The following is a 17,083-nucleotide window of genomic DNA, read 5'->3' on the forward strand; positions in this document are numbered from 1 at the left end:
ATTAAATCCTAAATAAATAATGAATTTGGTTGCCATTAAGGAGATGTTTGTGCCACAGGGAAGGTTTATTTATTTTCTTTCAGTTTTGAAGACAGTTGTTCATCTTTTTTTACGTTGTTTAAGATTGAATCACTAGCAAAAGGTTTTTGTCTATTTCTTTTGTCTTTTGCCAAGGTTTAGTTATGGAATGATTTTACAGATTGTTCAATAATGTGCCTACACTGGTTTGGAAGAACCCCAGCATTCCAGACGTTGATAATATAATATCAATTCTGCTCAGGTTTTATTGGAGTTGAATCTTTTAGTGCAGATGGAGCAGATTTTACTGAACCACCATGTGTTTTAAGGCACTGCCAGGCAGGAAAATATCATCTTGGTTACATTAGAAGATAAAAAATATATAATAAAAGGTTTTGATGATTTAGTAAAATGCATTGAGCTTACAATACCAACATGAGTCCAGTATAGTCATATGTAGGAACTATATGTTATAACATATAAGAAGCTTAATAAGCTTCTATAGTCTGTTGTTTATTCAATTTACACCATAACGTCCCTATATTATATTTAAAATTATCTATGAAGCCCACTAAATTATAGGAATGTTGCTGTACAAGTTTTCACATAGCAACAGCTGCCTATCATGCTATATCATATTCTTGGTGACGTGTTTAGTTGGGGTATTTTGCTCTAGATTGATTGAAGTCTTGTTTGGACAGCTTTGCTCCATCTCCTGCTCCAACATCCTGCCCATCCATTATTTCTAATGCTTCCTGGGTCTGTCAAAAAATTAGACAACTCTTTAGTAGAGCCCCATATTATCAATATTTGTGCCATTATTATATACAGTACCATTGATTTCTAATAGAACAATATTATACTTGACGGAGCAATCTGTACCATAATGCAATCATTCCACAACCCACAACATTATAGAAAATCATCCTGACCAATGACTTGATGGGGTGTGTGCCTGGGGTCATTGGCCAGTTCATGCTTACCCACAATTCCAGTGAGAGATCCATATGCACCTAATGATATTGAACATTGCAAGTTCTGTCCAAGTGCATTGGGCCCAGGAACAGTATTTTTGCCCCATATCGGCCTCCTATATAATCACTATATCCCTGCTTGGCACGGGTTCAAGGAGAATTTCAATACAGTGTTTATGTGTACATATCCAAAGAGTTACACAATGAGTATTCCTCTTGGGTTAATCAAATATTTATTTGCTTTTAATATATAGATGGCAATGTTTTAGTGCAGGTTCTAAGACCTCAAATGGGAACTGTATGTTCCCTATAGATAAGACACATGTATTTGGAATAATCGTAATGAATTCTAGGGGGCACATTTACTAATCCATGAATCCGAATCCCGAATGGGAAAAAATTGGATTGGAAACGAAAATTTTGCGACTTTTTCGTCGCCGTCACGTTTTTTTCGTATTTTGCGCGATTTTTTCATTGCCATCACGACTTTATCGTATTTTGCGCGACTTTTTCGTCGCCGCCGCAATTTTTTCGTATTGAGCAATTGTATACGGCGGAAAAACCAACAACGGCGATGAAAAGTCGCGACAATTCGCGAAAAAGTAGATAAGACACATGTATTTGGAATAATCGTAATGAATTCTAGGGGGCACATTTACTAATCCACGAATCCGAATCCCGAATGGGAAAAAATTGGATTGGAAACGAAAATTTTGCGACCTTTTTGTCGCCGTCGCGTTTTTTTCGTATTTTGCGCAATTTTTTCCGTTGCCGTCACGACTTTATCGTATTTCGCAAGTTTTTTTTGGCGCCGTCGCAGTTTTTTCGTATTTTGTGCAATTTTTCATTGCCGTCACAACTTTATCGCGATTTTTTCGTATTGAGCAATTGTAAACGGCGGAAAAGCCAATCTGATTTTTTGCGACGGCGACGAAAAAGTCGCAACAATTCGCGAAAAAGTAGATAAGACACATGTATTTGGAATAATCGTAATGAATTCTAGGGGACACATTTACTAATCCACGAATCCGAATGGGAAAAAATTGGATTGGAAACGAAGATTTTGCGACCTTTTTCGTCGCTGTTGCATTTTATTCGTATTTTGCTCGATTTTTTTCGTTGCCGTCACGACTTTATCGTATTTCACGCGACTTTTTTGTCGCCGTCGCGATTTTTTCGTATTGAGCAATTGTAAACAAAGGAAAAGCCAATCCGATTTTTTCGCGACGGCAACGAAAAAGTCGCGAAAAAGTAGATAAGACACATGTATTTGGAATAATCGTCATGAATTCTAGGGGGCACATTTACTAATCCACGAATCCGAATCCCGCATTGGGAAAAAATTGGATTGGAAATGAAAATTTTGCGACTTTTTCGTCGCCGTTGCGTATTTTGTGCGATTTTTTCGTTGCCGTCACGACTTTATTGTATTTTGCGCAACTTTTTCGTCGCCGTCGCGATTTTTTCGTATTGAGCAATTGTAAACGGCGGAAAAACCAATCCGATTTTTTCGCGACGGCGCCGAAAAAGTCGCAACAATTCGTGAAAAAGTCGTAATGGCGACAAAAAAAATCGCAAAAATACCGATTATTACAGAAAAAACGCATTTGGACGCTTTTCGGCCGTTCGTGGATTAGTAAATGTGCCCCTAGGTGTTTGTAACTGTGGTCATTTTGTAATATACTAAACTATACTTTATAATAGTTTATACTTTATAATAATTGTTCTTGCAAAGGAAGAAAACTGGAGTGACCTACCACTTGGACATTTTCCAACACCGAATCAAAAATGACCCATTGTTATATATAAACACCCAGAACAATGAGCACAATATGCATTAACCTATGGCACAGTGCGCATGAAAATTCATTATTTCAGGGTTTGTTTTTTAACCCCTTTCCTTCAGTGGATAAACAGGGCGTGCGTGGACTGGATTTTTCCCTTGAATGCACCTTCAGGATGTTTATATGCTGCTCAGGAAATCAGAAGGCTTCAGTTTAGAGTACATTTGCTTTAAGTGCTTTAGAAGTGCTTGTCTAAAGGAGGAAACAAACCGATCTTGGGACGTCCAGGGAAAATAAAGGTTAAAAAAACATACTTTAGTTGTTTTAATTCTGCACCGTTTGAAAATGATTATTTATTACAGTATCTTTCTTCTTACAAGCTGAATACCTTGATCATTTCTTACACAGAATCGTCTGCACTTTGACTAAAGACTTTGCTGAAGTTCCCATCATTCCGTGTAATAATTAAGGTCGGCAGCTTGTAAGAAGGACAGGAAGATGTAAATTTGATCTTCCTGGTAAATCTGTATTTAGCAAATATGATACACCAAGCCAGAATATAAGAGTAAATCTAGGCATAAGGGAACAAAAGCCAGGGAGGGAGTAACACAAAAACATAGTAAGTTAGGTTGAAAAAAGACATATGTCCATCACATTCAACCATAATGCCTATATATAACCTGCCTAAGTACTAGTTGATCCAGAGGAAGGCAAAAACCCCATCTGAAGCCTCTCTAATTTGCCCCAGAGGGGAAAAAATTCCTTCCTGACTCCAAGATGGCAATCGGACCAGGAGCTATGTCCCATATATATTCCTTCACTTGCTTAAAAGCCACCCAGCCCCTTCTTAAAGCTATATAATGTATCAGCCAGTACGACTGATTCGGGGAGGGAATTCCAGAACTTCACAGCTCTCACAGTAACAAATCCTTTCCGGATATTTAAACGGAACCTCCCTTCTTCTAAACGAAGTGGGTGCCTTCGTGCCCGTTGGAAGGGCCTACTGGTAAATAAAACATTAGAGAGGTTATTAAATGATCCCTTTATATATTTATACATAGTTATCATGTCACCTCTTCCCCAGTGTAAACAGACCCAACTTGGCCAGCCTTTCCCCATAACTAAGACTTCCCATACCCTTTACCAGCTTAGTTGCCCTTCTCTGGACCCTCTCTAATCCAATAGAGTGGAGTCATCCAGGTGTCAAGCTTATGGGAATGATTATAAGACATTTACGATTTTCTTTGGGATATTGAGTTATGAAAACATCAAAATAAAACTGGAGCTATTTATCAAGTGGAAATGAAATTTAACAAGCCTTTTATTCAGCACTAGCCTATTATAAATGAGCTTTTTTTTGGGCAGTTTAGGATAACCATAAACTATTTCTCCAAGGAGGAGCTTGCCAGTATTAAGGTTTGCCTAATTTCTTACTGAAATACTACATTTACTTCCCATGCAAATGAAATCCAATTTACTAGAAATTAAGAAATAGAAACTGCAAATGTGGGATGTGATGTAACTGCAGTGCTCTGGCGAAATATAAGACGGAGCAAGCCCCCTAGTCCCTATGTAATGGGACCTTATCAGCTTACATGGGCAACATGTTTGTTTAACTTAAATACATGTGTGTGTTTGCTTATATTTGGCCTGCATTGAACTGATTATGTTTATATATACATTTATCTTGTACTTTACTTTTACTATTACATTACTATTCCAATGCTAAATACATGGATTGTGACCATTGCGCTAAAACTATTTGCCAGTTTTTCCACTCATATAATGGTATCATGGTAGTTTATTGGGATGTTGATTATCACTGGGTGCATGGAATTTGTATGTTCCTCCCATAGCTGCTTTGGGTTTCTTCTGGGTCCTTTGGTTCCCCCCCAAAGTTATAAACATATTGACCCATTAAATGTGTGCCTATAAATCATTAGCCAGTTTGGACAGTAACTTATGGGACTGAACATCATCTGTAAAGTGCTGTGAGATATGTACAGACAATGGCCATTTATGTACAGTTGTTTTGTAGCTGTTTCTGAACAAAACAAAATGGAAAAACATTATGGTAATGTCCACCTATGTAAAGGAATATGGAAGTGTATCTAGTATATTAGCAATGTGAGCTTTCAACAATGATAGTGGCTTATACTTACCGTATCTTTGTCTCCTGTGGTAGAATTTCCCTTCCACCAGAATCTGTCCCACCATACTCCATTGCCACCTCATTTATTTCCAGGCACCCTTTCCTAATCTCCCACTATACAATCCTATCATGTTTGCTCCTCAACTGGTCATTATTCTGCCCCCCTGCCCTTTTGTTCATAATATTTTGATCACCTTCGTGCAGTTGCATTGGCCTACAGCCAGCCCTGGGCAGCTGGACTGGTGTTTGGATGAGTCAGGAGAAGCATCAGCAGATCTAAACCTACAGGGAACGCTTAGTCTCAGGCTGCCCCCCCCCCCCACATGTTAGCATTGTTATCCACTAAAGGCATTGCATTTATGACCTCAAGGACAAAATAAATGTTGTATAAAAAGCTTACAGTGTAGCAACAATCACATGAGGTTGCTCTTTAGTAGGAACTTATTTCTCTACATAATTCAGATAATCAGTGGAGCTGTATTCATCTGGAGATGTGTTATCAAATCCTCTGCAACGTCATCTAAAATGTGTCTCTAGGAGCCAAATGTGTACAGTTGCTTTGTTTTGTGCTTCTCCATAAAAGTTGCCTAGAGGTGTTGATGGTGGTTGGTTGGTGTTAGTCAGTGATATATATCTATGGCATAATACTTATTATAATGTACAATAATGCTCCAGATAGTTGATTCAGACAGCATTTTACCCCCATGCACTCTCTTTTGATACACTGCCATCTTGTGGCAGCAAAACAAATTGTTTGACAAATGCGGTTATTGATACATTTATGAATGCTAAACATGCATTTTTTGTCTATCTGTCTAGCTAGCTGTCTATCTATCTATCTATCTATCTGTCTGTCTGTCTGTCTGTCTGTCTGTCTGTCTCTCTATCTATCTATCTATCTATCTGTCTATCATCTATCTATCTATCTATCTATCTATCTATTTATCATCTATCTATCTATCTATCTATCTATCATCTGTCTATCTATCTATCTATCTATCTATCTATCTATCTATCTATCTGTCTATCATCTGTCTGTCTATCTATCTATCTATTTATCATCTATCTATCTATCTATTTATCATCTATCTATCTATCTATCTATCTATCATCTATCTATCGATCTATCTATCATCTATCTATCATCTATCTATCATCTATCTATCTATTTATCATCTATCTATCATCTATCTATCTATCGATCTATCTATCATCTATCCATCCATCCATCTATCAATCATCTATCTGTATATGTCTATCTAGACATATATCTATCTATCTATCTGTCTGTCTATCTATCTATCTATCTATCTATCTATCTATCTATTTATCATCTATCTATCTATCTATCTATCTATCTATCTATCATCTATCCATCCATCCATCTATCTATCAATCATCTATCTGTATATGTCTATCTAGACCAGGGGTCTCAAACTCGCGGCCCGCGGGCCATTTGCGGCCCTCGGTACAATATTTTGTGGCCCGCACCAACGCCTTCTCAAAAGCAATGAATGGATCGCGATTTTTATTGCGATTCAAGGGATAATGCAAGGCACGGCGGGCGGGAGCTGCTGATTGCGGAAATGACGTTATGCCATCATAACAGTTATTATGGGAAGACGTTCTGTGTGCACAATTAGCTGCTTAGGAGCTAATTGTGCACACAGAACGTCTTCCCATAATAACTGTTATGATGGCATAACGTCATTTCCACAATCAGCAGCTCCCGCCCGCCGTGCCTTGCATTATCCCTTGAATGCCAATTTTTTGTGAAATCCCTTATGCGGCCCAGCCTCATCCTGACTTTGCCTCCTGCGGCCCCCAGGTAAATTGAGTTTGAGCCCCCTGATCTAGACATATATCTATCTATCTATCTATCTATCTATCTATTTATCTGTCTATCATCTGTCTGTCTATCTATCTATCTATTTATCATCTATCTCTAACCCCTCTATATATTTATCTGGACACCAATATTCTATCCATATGTTTTCTTTATTTCTATCACCCTCCACCTCTGTAACTACAAATAAAGGGCTTTCATTGTTGCCCAAGTTCTATCCTGTGGATTGTGTTAGATTTGTTTAGATGTGATCAAAACATATATCTGTAATCAACAGAATAACATTGAGATGCAGCAAAAAAATATTGGTAGGGACCCGGTGCCCACTGCAACCTACTGTAATACAAAGCCTGGTACATTTCCATGGTATGGATAATTTAGTTTTTTAAGATAAAAAAAACCATTTGTTAAAAGGGATTTCATACATTAGGCACAGGGAGAAATCAATGCTTTCTCTGTATACCCATGTTTAATTGACTCTGAGGTGTACATTGCTATAGCAAAAAATGTAGTTACAAAAAATGATAGAACCCAAGAAATAGAAGATATACACAAAGTGTTTGCACAGTGCTTCTGCACCAATAGACTGTTCATCTATTGGTTGTTGTCTGTTTTAGTGTTTTTTCACCAAATCTAATACTGAGCATTTTATTTGCAGGAAGCGCTTTCAGTGGTGAGTGAAGATCAGTCGTTGTTTGAGTGCGCCTACGGAACGCCACATCTTACTAAAACGGAGATGACCGCATCTTCTTCCAGTGACTATGGGCAAACCTCGAAAATGAGTCCACGCGTGCCTCAGCAAGACTGGCTCTCTCAGCCTCCATCCCGGGTCACCATCAAGATGGAATGCAATCCTACTCAAGTCAATGGATCAAGGTAAGAGATGAATTATCATCTTATTATAACATATATCATTGAATCGGGTTTTAAGAATTGACATTCCTTTTCTAATGGGCCACTCTTGACTAATTTGGTAGGTTATTAGAATATGGATAGGCCTAGATTGGTCCCTATTCTAGCTTATACATGATCAGGGCTGGTTTAGATACTGATCCAACAAACTGGAAAATTTCAATAAGTAGTGGTTGTGGATTCAGTCTGTGGCCAGGGTGGCAGGATTCTATGGGTGGCATATAGTGATGAGTGAATCTGTTCCATTTCGCTTCACCGAAAAATTCGCGAATCTTTCAAAAGATCCACGAAACGGCGAAAAATTCGCAAAACGCCGAAAATGTCGTGCAACAAAAAAAATTGTTGCCTGCGGCTATTATTTTGTCGCGCGGCTATTGTTTCGTCGCCCGCGACTATTATTTTGTCGCGCAGCTATTGTTTCGTCGCCTGCAGCTATTATTTTGTCGCGCGGCTATTGTTTCGTCGCCCGCGGCTATTATTTCGATGCATGGCTATTCTTTTGTCGCCCGGGCTATTATTTCGTCGCGCGGCTATTCTTTTGACGCCCGCGGCTATTCTTTTTTTACGCTGGCGACAATTTTGGACGTGCGGCAAATTTTTCTGCGGCAAATTTTTTCATCTGTTTCGCGAAACAATCCGCCAATGGCGAAACGCGGAAATTCACAGCGATTCCATGCCTGGCGAAATATTTCGCCCATCACTAATGGCATAGCATCTGGGCTGCATCTGCAGTGGGGACTCAAACAGTTCCATCAAAATCCACTGCCTGCCAGACAGCAGTACTGCCCCCATGTGATCTGATAATTGAACATGGCCAGAGGCTCAAACAATATTGTTGATCTAACTGGTCACCAGAGAACCAATGATTTGGTGCCTTGTGAAATGAGAATTTATTATAACCAGGCACTGAATCACATGATCCAATATTTATTGTCATACAAAAAGAGTGAATTAGGTAAGGTCACAGGGAACCCTTTATTTATCTCCCACACTATAACTATGAACCCCATTATAAAATAAGTCCCTAAGCTACAATATTTTATATTCTAAAGCTGGTTTAATTGTGACTGAAATGACCATCTATTTCCCAGTGTGTAATGAGTGGTCAATTTCTATGTACTGTGCACATCACAGGGTGGAATTAAGGATTATGGGAGCCATGTAAGGTAACAGATAAATCTCTAGTATCCCATACTAAGCAATACAATGCCTGCTGTATTCTAAATAAAATAGCACAATAAATGCTGACTGCTGATTGGTTGCTGTGGGTTACCTGTACAAACTGCACCTGTTATTACATTGCCACTATGGTTGGATATTTCCCTTACATATAACCCGCTAATGTGTTTGTGTGTTACATCTACAGCCTAAAGTCTGATTCTAAGTGTATAAGCTTTGTGCCTGGCAGTACCGCAACACCGCAGCCACAAGGCATTCGCCATCCCCTTCGCTTTCTGTTAACACTGGAAATATCTAATAAGAAAATGAACTTAAATGTGCATTTTGTGGCCCAAAACAGCACTGATAGCGCTCAAAGATTCTATGGGGCATCAACTGTACTACAAAGTCAGTTGTATCCCATTGTGTGACTTTTGTGCACTGCCAGATTCTGGCCTTGATTGATATTTGCAGCCATGTTTACATGTTCAATGAAAACTATATATATATATATATCCTATAAATCATCAGTTATAATGTGTGCTCAGGCTTTTACACCAGCAATTACTGCCTTTTTAATCTTTTTCCTTTGGGCCACCATTTAGTGATTGAGGGCTGAGTGAGGGCTGAGTGCTCCCTCAGAGATCACCTGACTGACAGGAAGTAATGCAGCTCTAGCAGTAACAGGAAGTAGTGTGGGAGTACAGGCCTCTCTTCAGTCATTGGCTGATGTAACCTGTATTAGGGCCCTTGGTTTGTGAGGGTTCACAGTGCCTGTTGGTACATGTTTATTTGAGGTGTAGTTAGTAGCAGTAATGCCTGGCTCAACATTAACCAGTGCTGGGCCAAGAGGGAAGCACCTCCCCCCATTTGTTAGAGAAAGAAGCTCAGACCCCCCCCCCCCCACACTTGAAAATTGCATTCTAAAGATGGCCACTAGTCTGGAACCCAGAGAGAGGTAGCCTATCTGTCTTAATGAAGCAGGAATAACCATAGTAGTACAGGTATGGGATCCCTTATCTGTAAACCCGTTATCCAGAAAGTTCCAAATTACGGAAAGGCCATCTCTCATAGACTCTATTATAAGAAAATAATTTTAATTTTTAAAAATGATTTCCCTTTTCTCTGTAATAATGAAACTGTACCTGTACTTGATCCCAACTAAGATATAATTACCCCTTATTGGGGGCAGAACAGCCCTATTGGGTTTATTTAATGGTTAAATGATTCCCTTTTCTCTGTAATAATAAAACAGTACCTGTACTTGATCCTAACTAAGATATAATTACCCCTTATTGGGGGCAGAACAGCCCTATTGGGTTTATTTAATGGTTAAATGATTCCCTTTTCTCTGTAATAATAAAACAGTACCTGTACTTGATCCCAACTAAGATATAATTACCCCTTATTGGGGGCAGAACAGCCCTATTGGGTTTATTTAATGGTTAAATGATTCCCTTTTCTCTGTAATAATAAAACAGTACCTGTACTTGATCCCAACTAAGATATAATTACCCCTTATTGGGGCAGAACAGCCCTATTGGGTTTATTTCATGGTTAAATGATTCCCTTTTCTCTGTAATAATAAAACAGTACCTGTACTTGATCCCAACTAAGATATAATTAATCCTTATTGGGGGCAGAACAGCCCTATTGGGTTTATTTAATGGTTAAATGATTCCCTTTTCTCTGTAATAATAAAACAGTACCTGTACTTGATCCCAACTAAGATATAATTACCCCTTATTGGGGGCAGAACAGCCCTATTGGGTTTATTTAATGGTTAAATGATTCCCTTTTCTCTGTAATAATAAAACAGTACCTGTACTTGATCCCAACTAAGATATAATTACCCCTTATTGGGGGCAGAACAGCCCTATTGGGTTTATTTAATGGTTAAATGATTCCCTTTTCTCTGTAATAATAAAACAGTACCTGTACTTGATCCCAACTAAGATAGAATGACTCCTTATTGGAGCCAAAACAATCATATTGGGTTTAATTACTGTTGAAATAATTTGCAGAAAGACCCCTTATCCGGAATAACCCAGGTCCCAAGCATTTTGGATAACGGGTCCCATACCTGTATAATGTTTCTAATATTATAAAAAAATAAATAATGAATGAATGTTAATTGCAAAAGTGCTCGAAAGAGAGTGTTTAGTTCCCCTTTAATGAAACTGAATAACATCGATATATTCTAACAATGCACCATACACTCATATAACGAAGGGCTCTTTCCCATAGCAGGGAGGCAGATCATTAACAAGAGCAGTATTGTGTAATCTGATTTATGCTTTATGGCACTATAATGACAGAACCATTTGCACTATAACAGCACAAGAAGCCTGGGAAGAATTATAGCCTCAGAAATAAATCCTAGTGATTTCCCCCATTGCTTAGCTTTGCTAATTTGAACACAGTGAAACGTGATGCCCTATTGGGAGACATTGCGGCTTTGGTCTGAATTACGCCATATTGTCAGATTTTTACAATTCCTGTGAGTCAAAGTGCTGTAATCCAATTCGAAATGTGTCCATCTAAAACACCTTCTGGTTTCCAATGTCCCCAACTTAAGCGCATAAAACTAATGAAAGAGAAAGTAGATACGCTGCAGACTGCAATGGATTTTTACCATTTCTGAGGGATTCTTAGTTCAGATGTTATTTTGGAATTCTATCACCATAAGATGAATTATAGGGTAAAATAGATACCCATAGTACTATAGTTACCCATAGTGACCAATCAGATTGTTGCAATGAAGCCTGCAGTTTTACTGGTTATCACACAAGGGCATATTCTGGACAAATAGCGCCCCCTGAGGTTTGGAGCCTTCTATGCTCTGTCCTAAAACCAAGTCCTGTTACGAATGCATTTCCTCCAAAGGATCTGAATTTCAGGACACGCGGTTTTGTATATTTTTTTAATTCCAACCATCTGGTTCTCCACCAGGCCCCGTGCACATTCCTTGGCTTCTATGGGGACTATCATTTTTTTTTTTTTCTTCTTTTTACATTTTTCTGGCCTTTTGAACAGGACAAATTTTTCATGACATGCTGGGATTGTGGTTATAACATGGAACTGTGAGTGCCGTTTGTTGGTGACTTACATAACGCTATAATATAATTATAATAAAATAGGTTTGAGATAATTGCCCCTGGGAGCGGTGGGGATATTTAAAATTAAAGTCAAAATTTGCCCTATTTTAGTAACTCTTATAAAAGAATATAAAGTACAGCACAGTAGAGGGAATTCTGGGATTTATGAATATTCTGCACCAGAGAAAGTTCTACAGGTATAGGACGCATTATCCAGAATGCTCGGGACCAAGGGTATTCCGGATAAGGGGTATTTCTGTAATTTGGATCTTCATAACTTAAGTCTACTAAAAAATCAATAAAACATTAATTAAACCCAATAGGATTGTTTTGCATCCAGTAAGGATTAATTGTATCTTAGTTGGGATCAAGTACAGGTACTGTTTTATTATTACAGAGAAAAGGGAATCATTTAACCATGAAATAAACCCAATAGGGCTGTTCTGCCCCCAATAAGGGGTAATTATATCTTAGTTGGGATCAAGTACAGGTACTGTTTTATTATTACAGAGAAAAGGGAATCATTTAACCATTAAATAAACCCAATAGGGCTGTTCTGCCCCCAATAAGGGGTAATTATATCTTAGTTGGGATCAAGTACAGGTACTGTTTTATTATTACAGAGAAAAGGGAATCATTTAACCATTAAATAAACCCAATAGGACTGTTCTGCCCCCAATAAGGGGTAATTATATCTTAGTTGGGATCAAGTACAGGTACTGTTTTATTATTACAGAGAAAAGGGAATCATTTAACCATTAAATAAACCCAATAGGGCTGTTCTGCCCCCAATAAGGGGTAATTATATCTTAGTTGGGATCAAGTACAGGTACTGTTTTATTATTACAGAGAAAAGGGAATCATTTAACCATTAAATAAACCCAATAGGGCTGTTCTGCCCCAATAAGGGTTAATTATATCTTAGTTGGGATCAAGTACAGGTACTGTTTTATTATTACAGAGAAAAGGGAATCATTTAACCATTAAATAAACCCAATAGGGCTGTTCTGCCCCCAATAAGGGGTAATTATATCTTAGTTGGGATCAAATACAAAGCACTGTTTTATTTTTACAGAGAAAAAGGAAATCAATTTTAAAAATCTGAATTACTTGATTAAAATGGAGTCTTTGGGAGACAAGCTTTCCGTAATTCTGAGATTTCTGGGTATCGGGTTTCTGGATAACGTATCCCATAACTGTACCACTATGTTATGTAATAATGACAATGATATCATTTGAGCTTACATCCGGCTTAATGGGGTTATATAATAAAAAGCACTACATTTGCCCAGAAGCAGTAACCCATAGCAGGCAGCATTTACTGGTCACCTTTTTAAAAGTAAACATCTTATTGGTTGCTATGGGTTACTGCTCCTGGGCAAGTTTAGTGTCTTTTATTATTACATATGGGGGTAATTCTCTATTCTGTACTTAGTTCTCTCTTCCCTATTTTGCTGTCATGTTCATAGTAATGGATGCCGTGCCTCAGTGTTCTAAGTTTAAGCACCGTGCTTAAAGCAAATATGTTGAGTTTGCACCAACCAAAATATTTTCCGAAGAGAAATAAATGAGTCCGTCTGTCTCTGTCGGGCTGTTATTCGATACATGAAAAGGTGCACGAGAAGCCATCAACGTGCCGCTTGTTACACAAATAAGCTTGTCTTGACTCCCGTCCAACTTACATAGATTGAAAGTCAATTCACAGTCCAGCCAAGTGCCTGCGCCAGGGCCCTGTCAGTTCTGGTTGGGGTCCAGGGCAGAAAAGACTGTGTACGGCCCAGTTATTTAAAGTAGAACTGTCGGACATAACGATTTTCAGCTAATTTGGAACTATAACTCCCAGGACTACTACTGCAAACAGTACAGAGCCCCTAATGTGGGGGGGGGGGGGGGACTCTCAGGCACTTGATGGAAATGGAGACCCCCAAATAAATTAACATACATTTCGTTGGTGTGCTCTTCTGAGCACTTTTGCAATTAAATTTTTTCTCTAGATTGTAAGATATTAGTGTCATTAACGCTATGGTTAAAAGCACTCCGCTTCACTCCCAAGTTGCCCATAGCACAGCAGCACCTCATGGTGGGCGCCTCATGATGTTGTTGCAGCGCAGTACTAAAATTAAAAGAAAAAAAGACACCAGAGACCAGAGTTCAATAACCGAATATAGGACCTATTCCTGGGTGCATTCTAAATTGCTTTCCTGGTCTGATCTACTTGTTTCTGACTCTTCAGATACCTTATTTGTGCTAAGTGCTGCCTGCCAGTACTCTGCTTCCTCCTCGGCCCCAGCTCCAACCCACAAAAGTCCCTGACAATTAGCAGTTTCATATGATGAAATGTAAAGAACAGCGCCACCAAGTGGTCAGTTTTGCTGACCGTCTGACTGACGGAAGACAATGTCAGAAGAAAATCTTTGGATGTTGCTCTGATTAGAAAACAGTATAGTAGATTCTTCTGAGCACTTTTGCTTTTTTCTCACTTGGTGAATTGTTTGTAGCGGAGTATTTTCCAGTGTCAGACTGGGATGCCAGGGGCCCACCAGATAACCCTGGCCAATGGGCCCACTCTCAGAACTTTAATTCCTCCTCTCCTTCCTCAAACGCTTTATTATCCTATTCTCCTTTCCTTACACTTCCTTCCATCTATCAAGCTTCCTTGTTCCCATACACAAATAGGGAATGACCATGAAATAGGCTAAATAGTTAGAAGCTGACACCTGGGCCCACCGGGAGTTTTCCTGGTATTCTGTTGGGCCAGTTCGACACTGGAATTTTCATAGCGGCAGCAAATTGTCTACTTTTATCTGAGCAACAGAAAACTTTTCTTCTGACATGAAGATTTCATTCATCCAGGTCATGGTATATCTAGTATAAATAAGTTGAACTGAAGAAGCTGCTCGGATGAGTAGTGAAACATCTTCAATGATTACCTAACAAGTCCAGTTGCTTTATTTATACTACATTTTCTTCTGACATTTTCTCCCAGCTGTCAGTCAGCAGACGCAACCAGCAGGTGGTGCTGTGGTTTCCTTTTCATTATATTAGCAGTTGAAAAAATCCTAGTATTTTGAAATCTAGAAAAGCTCAGTTCAAATGAAACATTATCTTCAGTCTCTGGACCTTCTCTAAGAAGATGGTTTAATTATGAAATACAATATTGGACACTATTGTCCAGGAAAATATCTTTTAATAATAATAATAATATTAATGATATCCCATATCCCCCAAAGACTGGGATGAATTTGGAATGGCTGCTGCAGCGGCCCATTGCTATAGTCCATATGCTTGTAAAATTGTCTACAAATGGAAAACACAACTTGTCTTTGAGAGGTACTTTGATAAAGGACTAGACAACCATCAGTGGATCCAGAAGCTCCAAGCATGTCTCTTTGTAGTAGGGGCTTCCTGGATAGTGATGGGCAAAATAATTCGGCAGGCATGGATTTGGGACAAATTTTCGTGTTTCACCATTGCGGATTTTTTCTGCCACAAATGGAGAATCAAAAAATGAATCCATTAGTTGTCCCAGAATTAGAGGTATCTATATAGAGTTAAATAGTAAGATAGTAAGTTGGGTTGAAAAAAGACGTACATCCATCACGTTCAACCATAATGCCTATATATAACCTGCCTAACTACTAGTTGATCCAGAGGAAGGCAAAAACCCCATCTGAAGCCTCTCTAATTTGCCCCAGAGGGGAAAAAATTCCTTCCTGACTCCAAGATGGCAATCGGACCAGTTTATTCAACAATGAGCCATACTAAGCATTAAATGTTTTCTGAATGTGTTAGGAGTCAGCATCCTTCAAACCACATACAGGAAATGACATTTGATAACGTAAACACAAATAATCCATTTTACACCAGACAGCCAAGCAGATTTAAAAAATGTGTATTTTATCTTGCTAAATGTGTCTAATTTTTCATTTCAGGAGCTCCCCGGATGACTGCAGTATAGGAAAAGGAAGCAAAATGGGCGCAGGGTCCGATAATGTTGGAATGAATTATGGCAGCTACATAGAAGAAAAACACATTCCACCCCCAAATATGACAACCAATGAGAGGAGAGTTATTGTACCTGCTGGTAAGATTGTGTCCTATTACCGTTCCATGCTTATTAGTTTCTTTGCTGTTTAGTATTAACATGATGGCACAGCTTCGGGACTCAGGACCTCCCGGAGGAAGACCATGAATGAAACATTATGCACTTATTTTACATTTTTGTTTTTTGCTCCCAAAAATTTTCAAAAAAGGGCAGAGGCATTTTATTCACTTTTATTTGTTTATTTGTTCCAAATGCGTTGGCATGGTTCATAATCTGTCTCCCTTCCAGGTGTTTTCAACTTTCCTCCGCCGTTTGATTCTGCTTGTTCAGCAGAGGACAGTCCAGTCAGCTGCGCCAAACGCATATTTTCCTAAATAGCTAATTGTATCGTTTCTGAAATGTGAAAGTACATTTTGCTAATCATTTCAAGACTGCGGGAGAAACGATGATTAATTGTGGTAGTTGAGAGCTTTTCCAACACACACAGCGGGCAGCTGTTGCTAATCACAATGGGGCATATTGATCAAATGTTGGCATTGCCACTGCGGCTGCCTTTGTGTCATTTTATTTGGTGTCCCGACTGAATTTATTTGTTCACGAACTGGTGAAGAGTCGGTGAATTTTTACTCGGTTGCAATGGTGTTAGGAAACAAGTGGAAAAATAGAGGGCACATTTACATTGGCTTCTATTTTTCTGATAAAAAGTATCAATTAACAAGAGAAAACAGTCGGAGAAAGGTCTATCATTCTTTTAGGGATGCACCAAATCCACTATTTTAGGATAGTGAACCCTGAATCCTTTGCAAAATGATTTAGCCAAATAACGAACCAAATTTTCTCCTTGTAGAGTGTAAGCTCTTTTGGGCAGGGCTCCCTTCCCCTCCTGTATCGGTTACTGATTGCTTTATATGTTACTCTGTATGTCCAATGTATGGAACCCACTTATTGTACAGCGCTGCGGGATATGTTGGCGCTTTATAAATAAATGTTAATAATAATAATAATAATAATAGATTGTAAGCTCTTTTGGGCAGGGCCCTCTTCACCTCCTGTATCGGTTATTGATTGCTTTATATGTTACTCTGTATGTCCAATG

The 17,083-nt window shown here is 38.7% G+C and overlaps 1 protein-coding gene across 5 annotated transcripts in view; it reads left to right on the forward strand.

Moving 5' to 3' along the window:
• erg (v-ets avian erythroblastosis virus E26 oncogene homolog) overlaps positions 1-17,083 on the forward strand; it is a 176,572-nt gene that overhangs the window by 139,263 nt on the left and 20,226 nt on the right. For all 5 annotated transcript variants that reach the window (XM_012956554.2, XM_012956555.2, XM_012956557.2 and 2 more), the window contains 2 exon segments: positions 7,433-7,650; positions 15,875-16,026. In XM_012956554.2, coding sequence (XP_012812008.1) covers positions 7,433-7,650; positions 15,875-16,026 — 370 coding nt within the window.

Source organism: Xenopus tropicalis, chromosome 2, assembly GCF_000004195.4.
Source record: "Xenopus tropicalis strain Nigerian chromosome 2, UCB_Xtro_10.0, whole genome shotgun sequence".
Classification (NCBI taxonomy): domain Eukaryota; kingdom Metazoa; phylum Chordata; class Amphibia; order Anura; family Pipidae; genus Xenopus; species Xenopus tropicalis.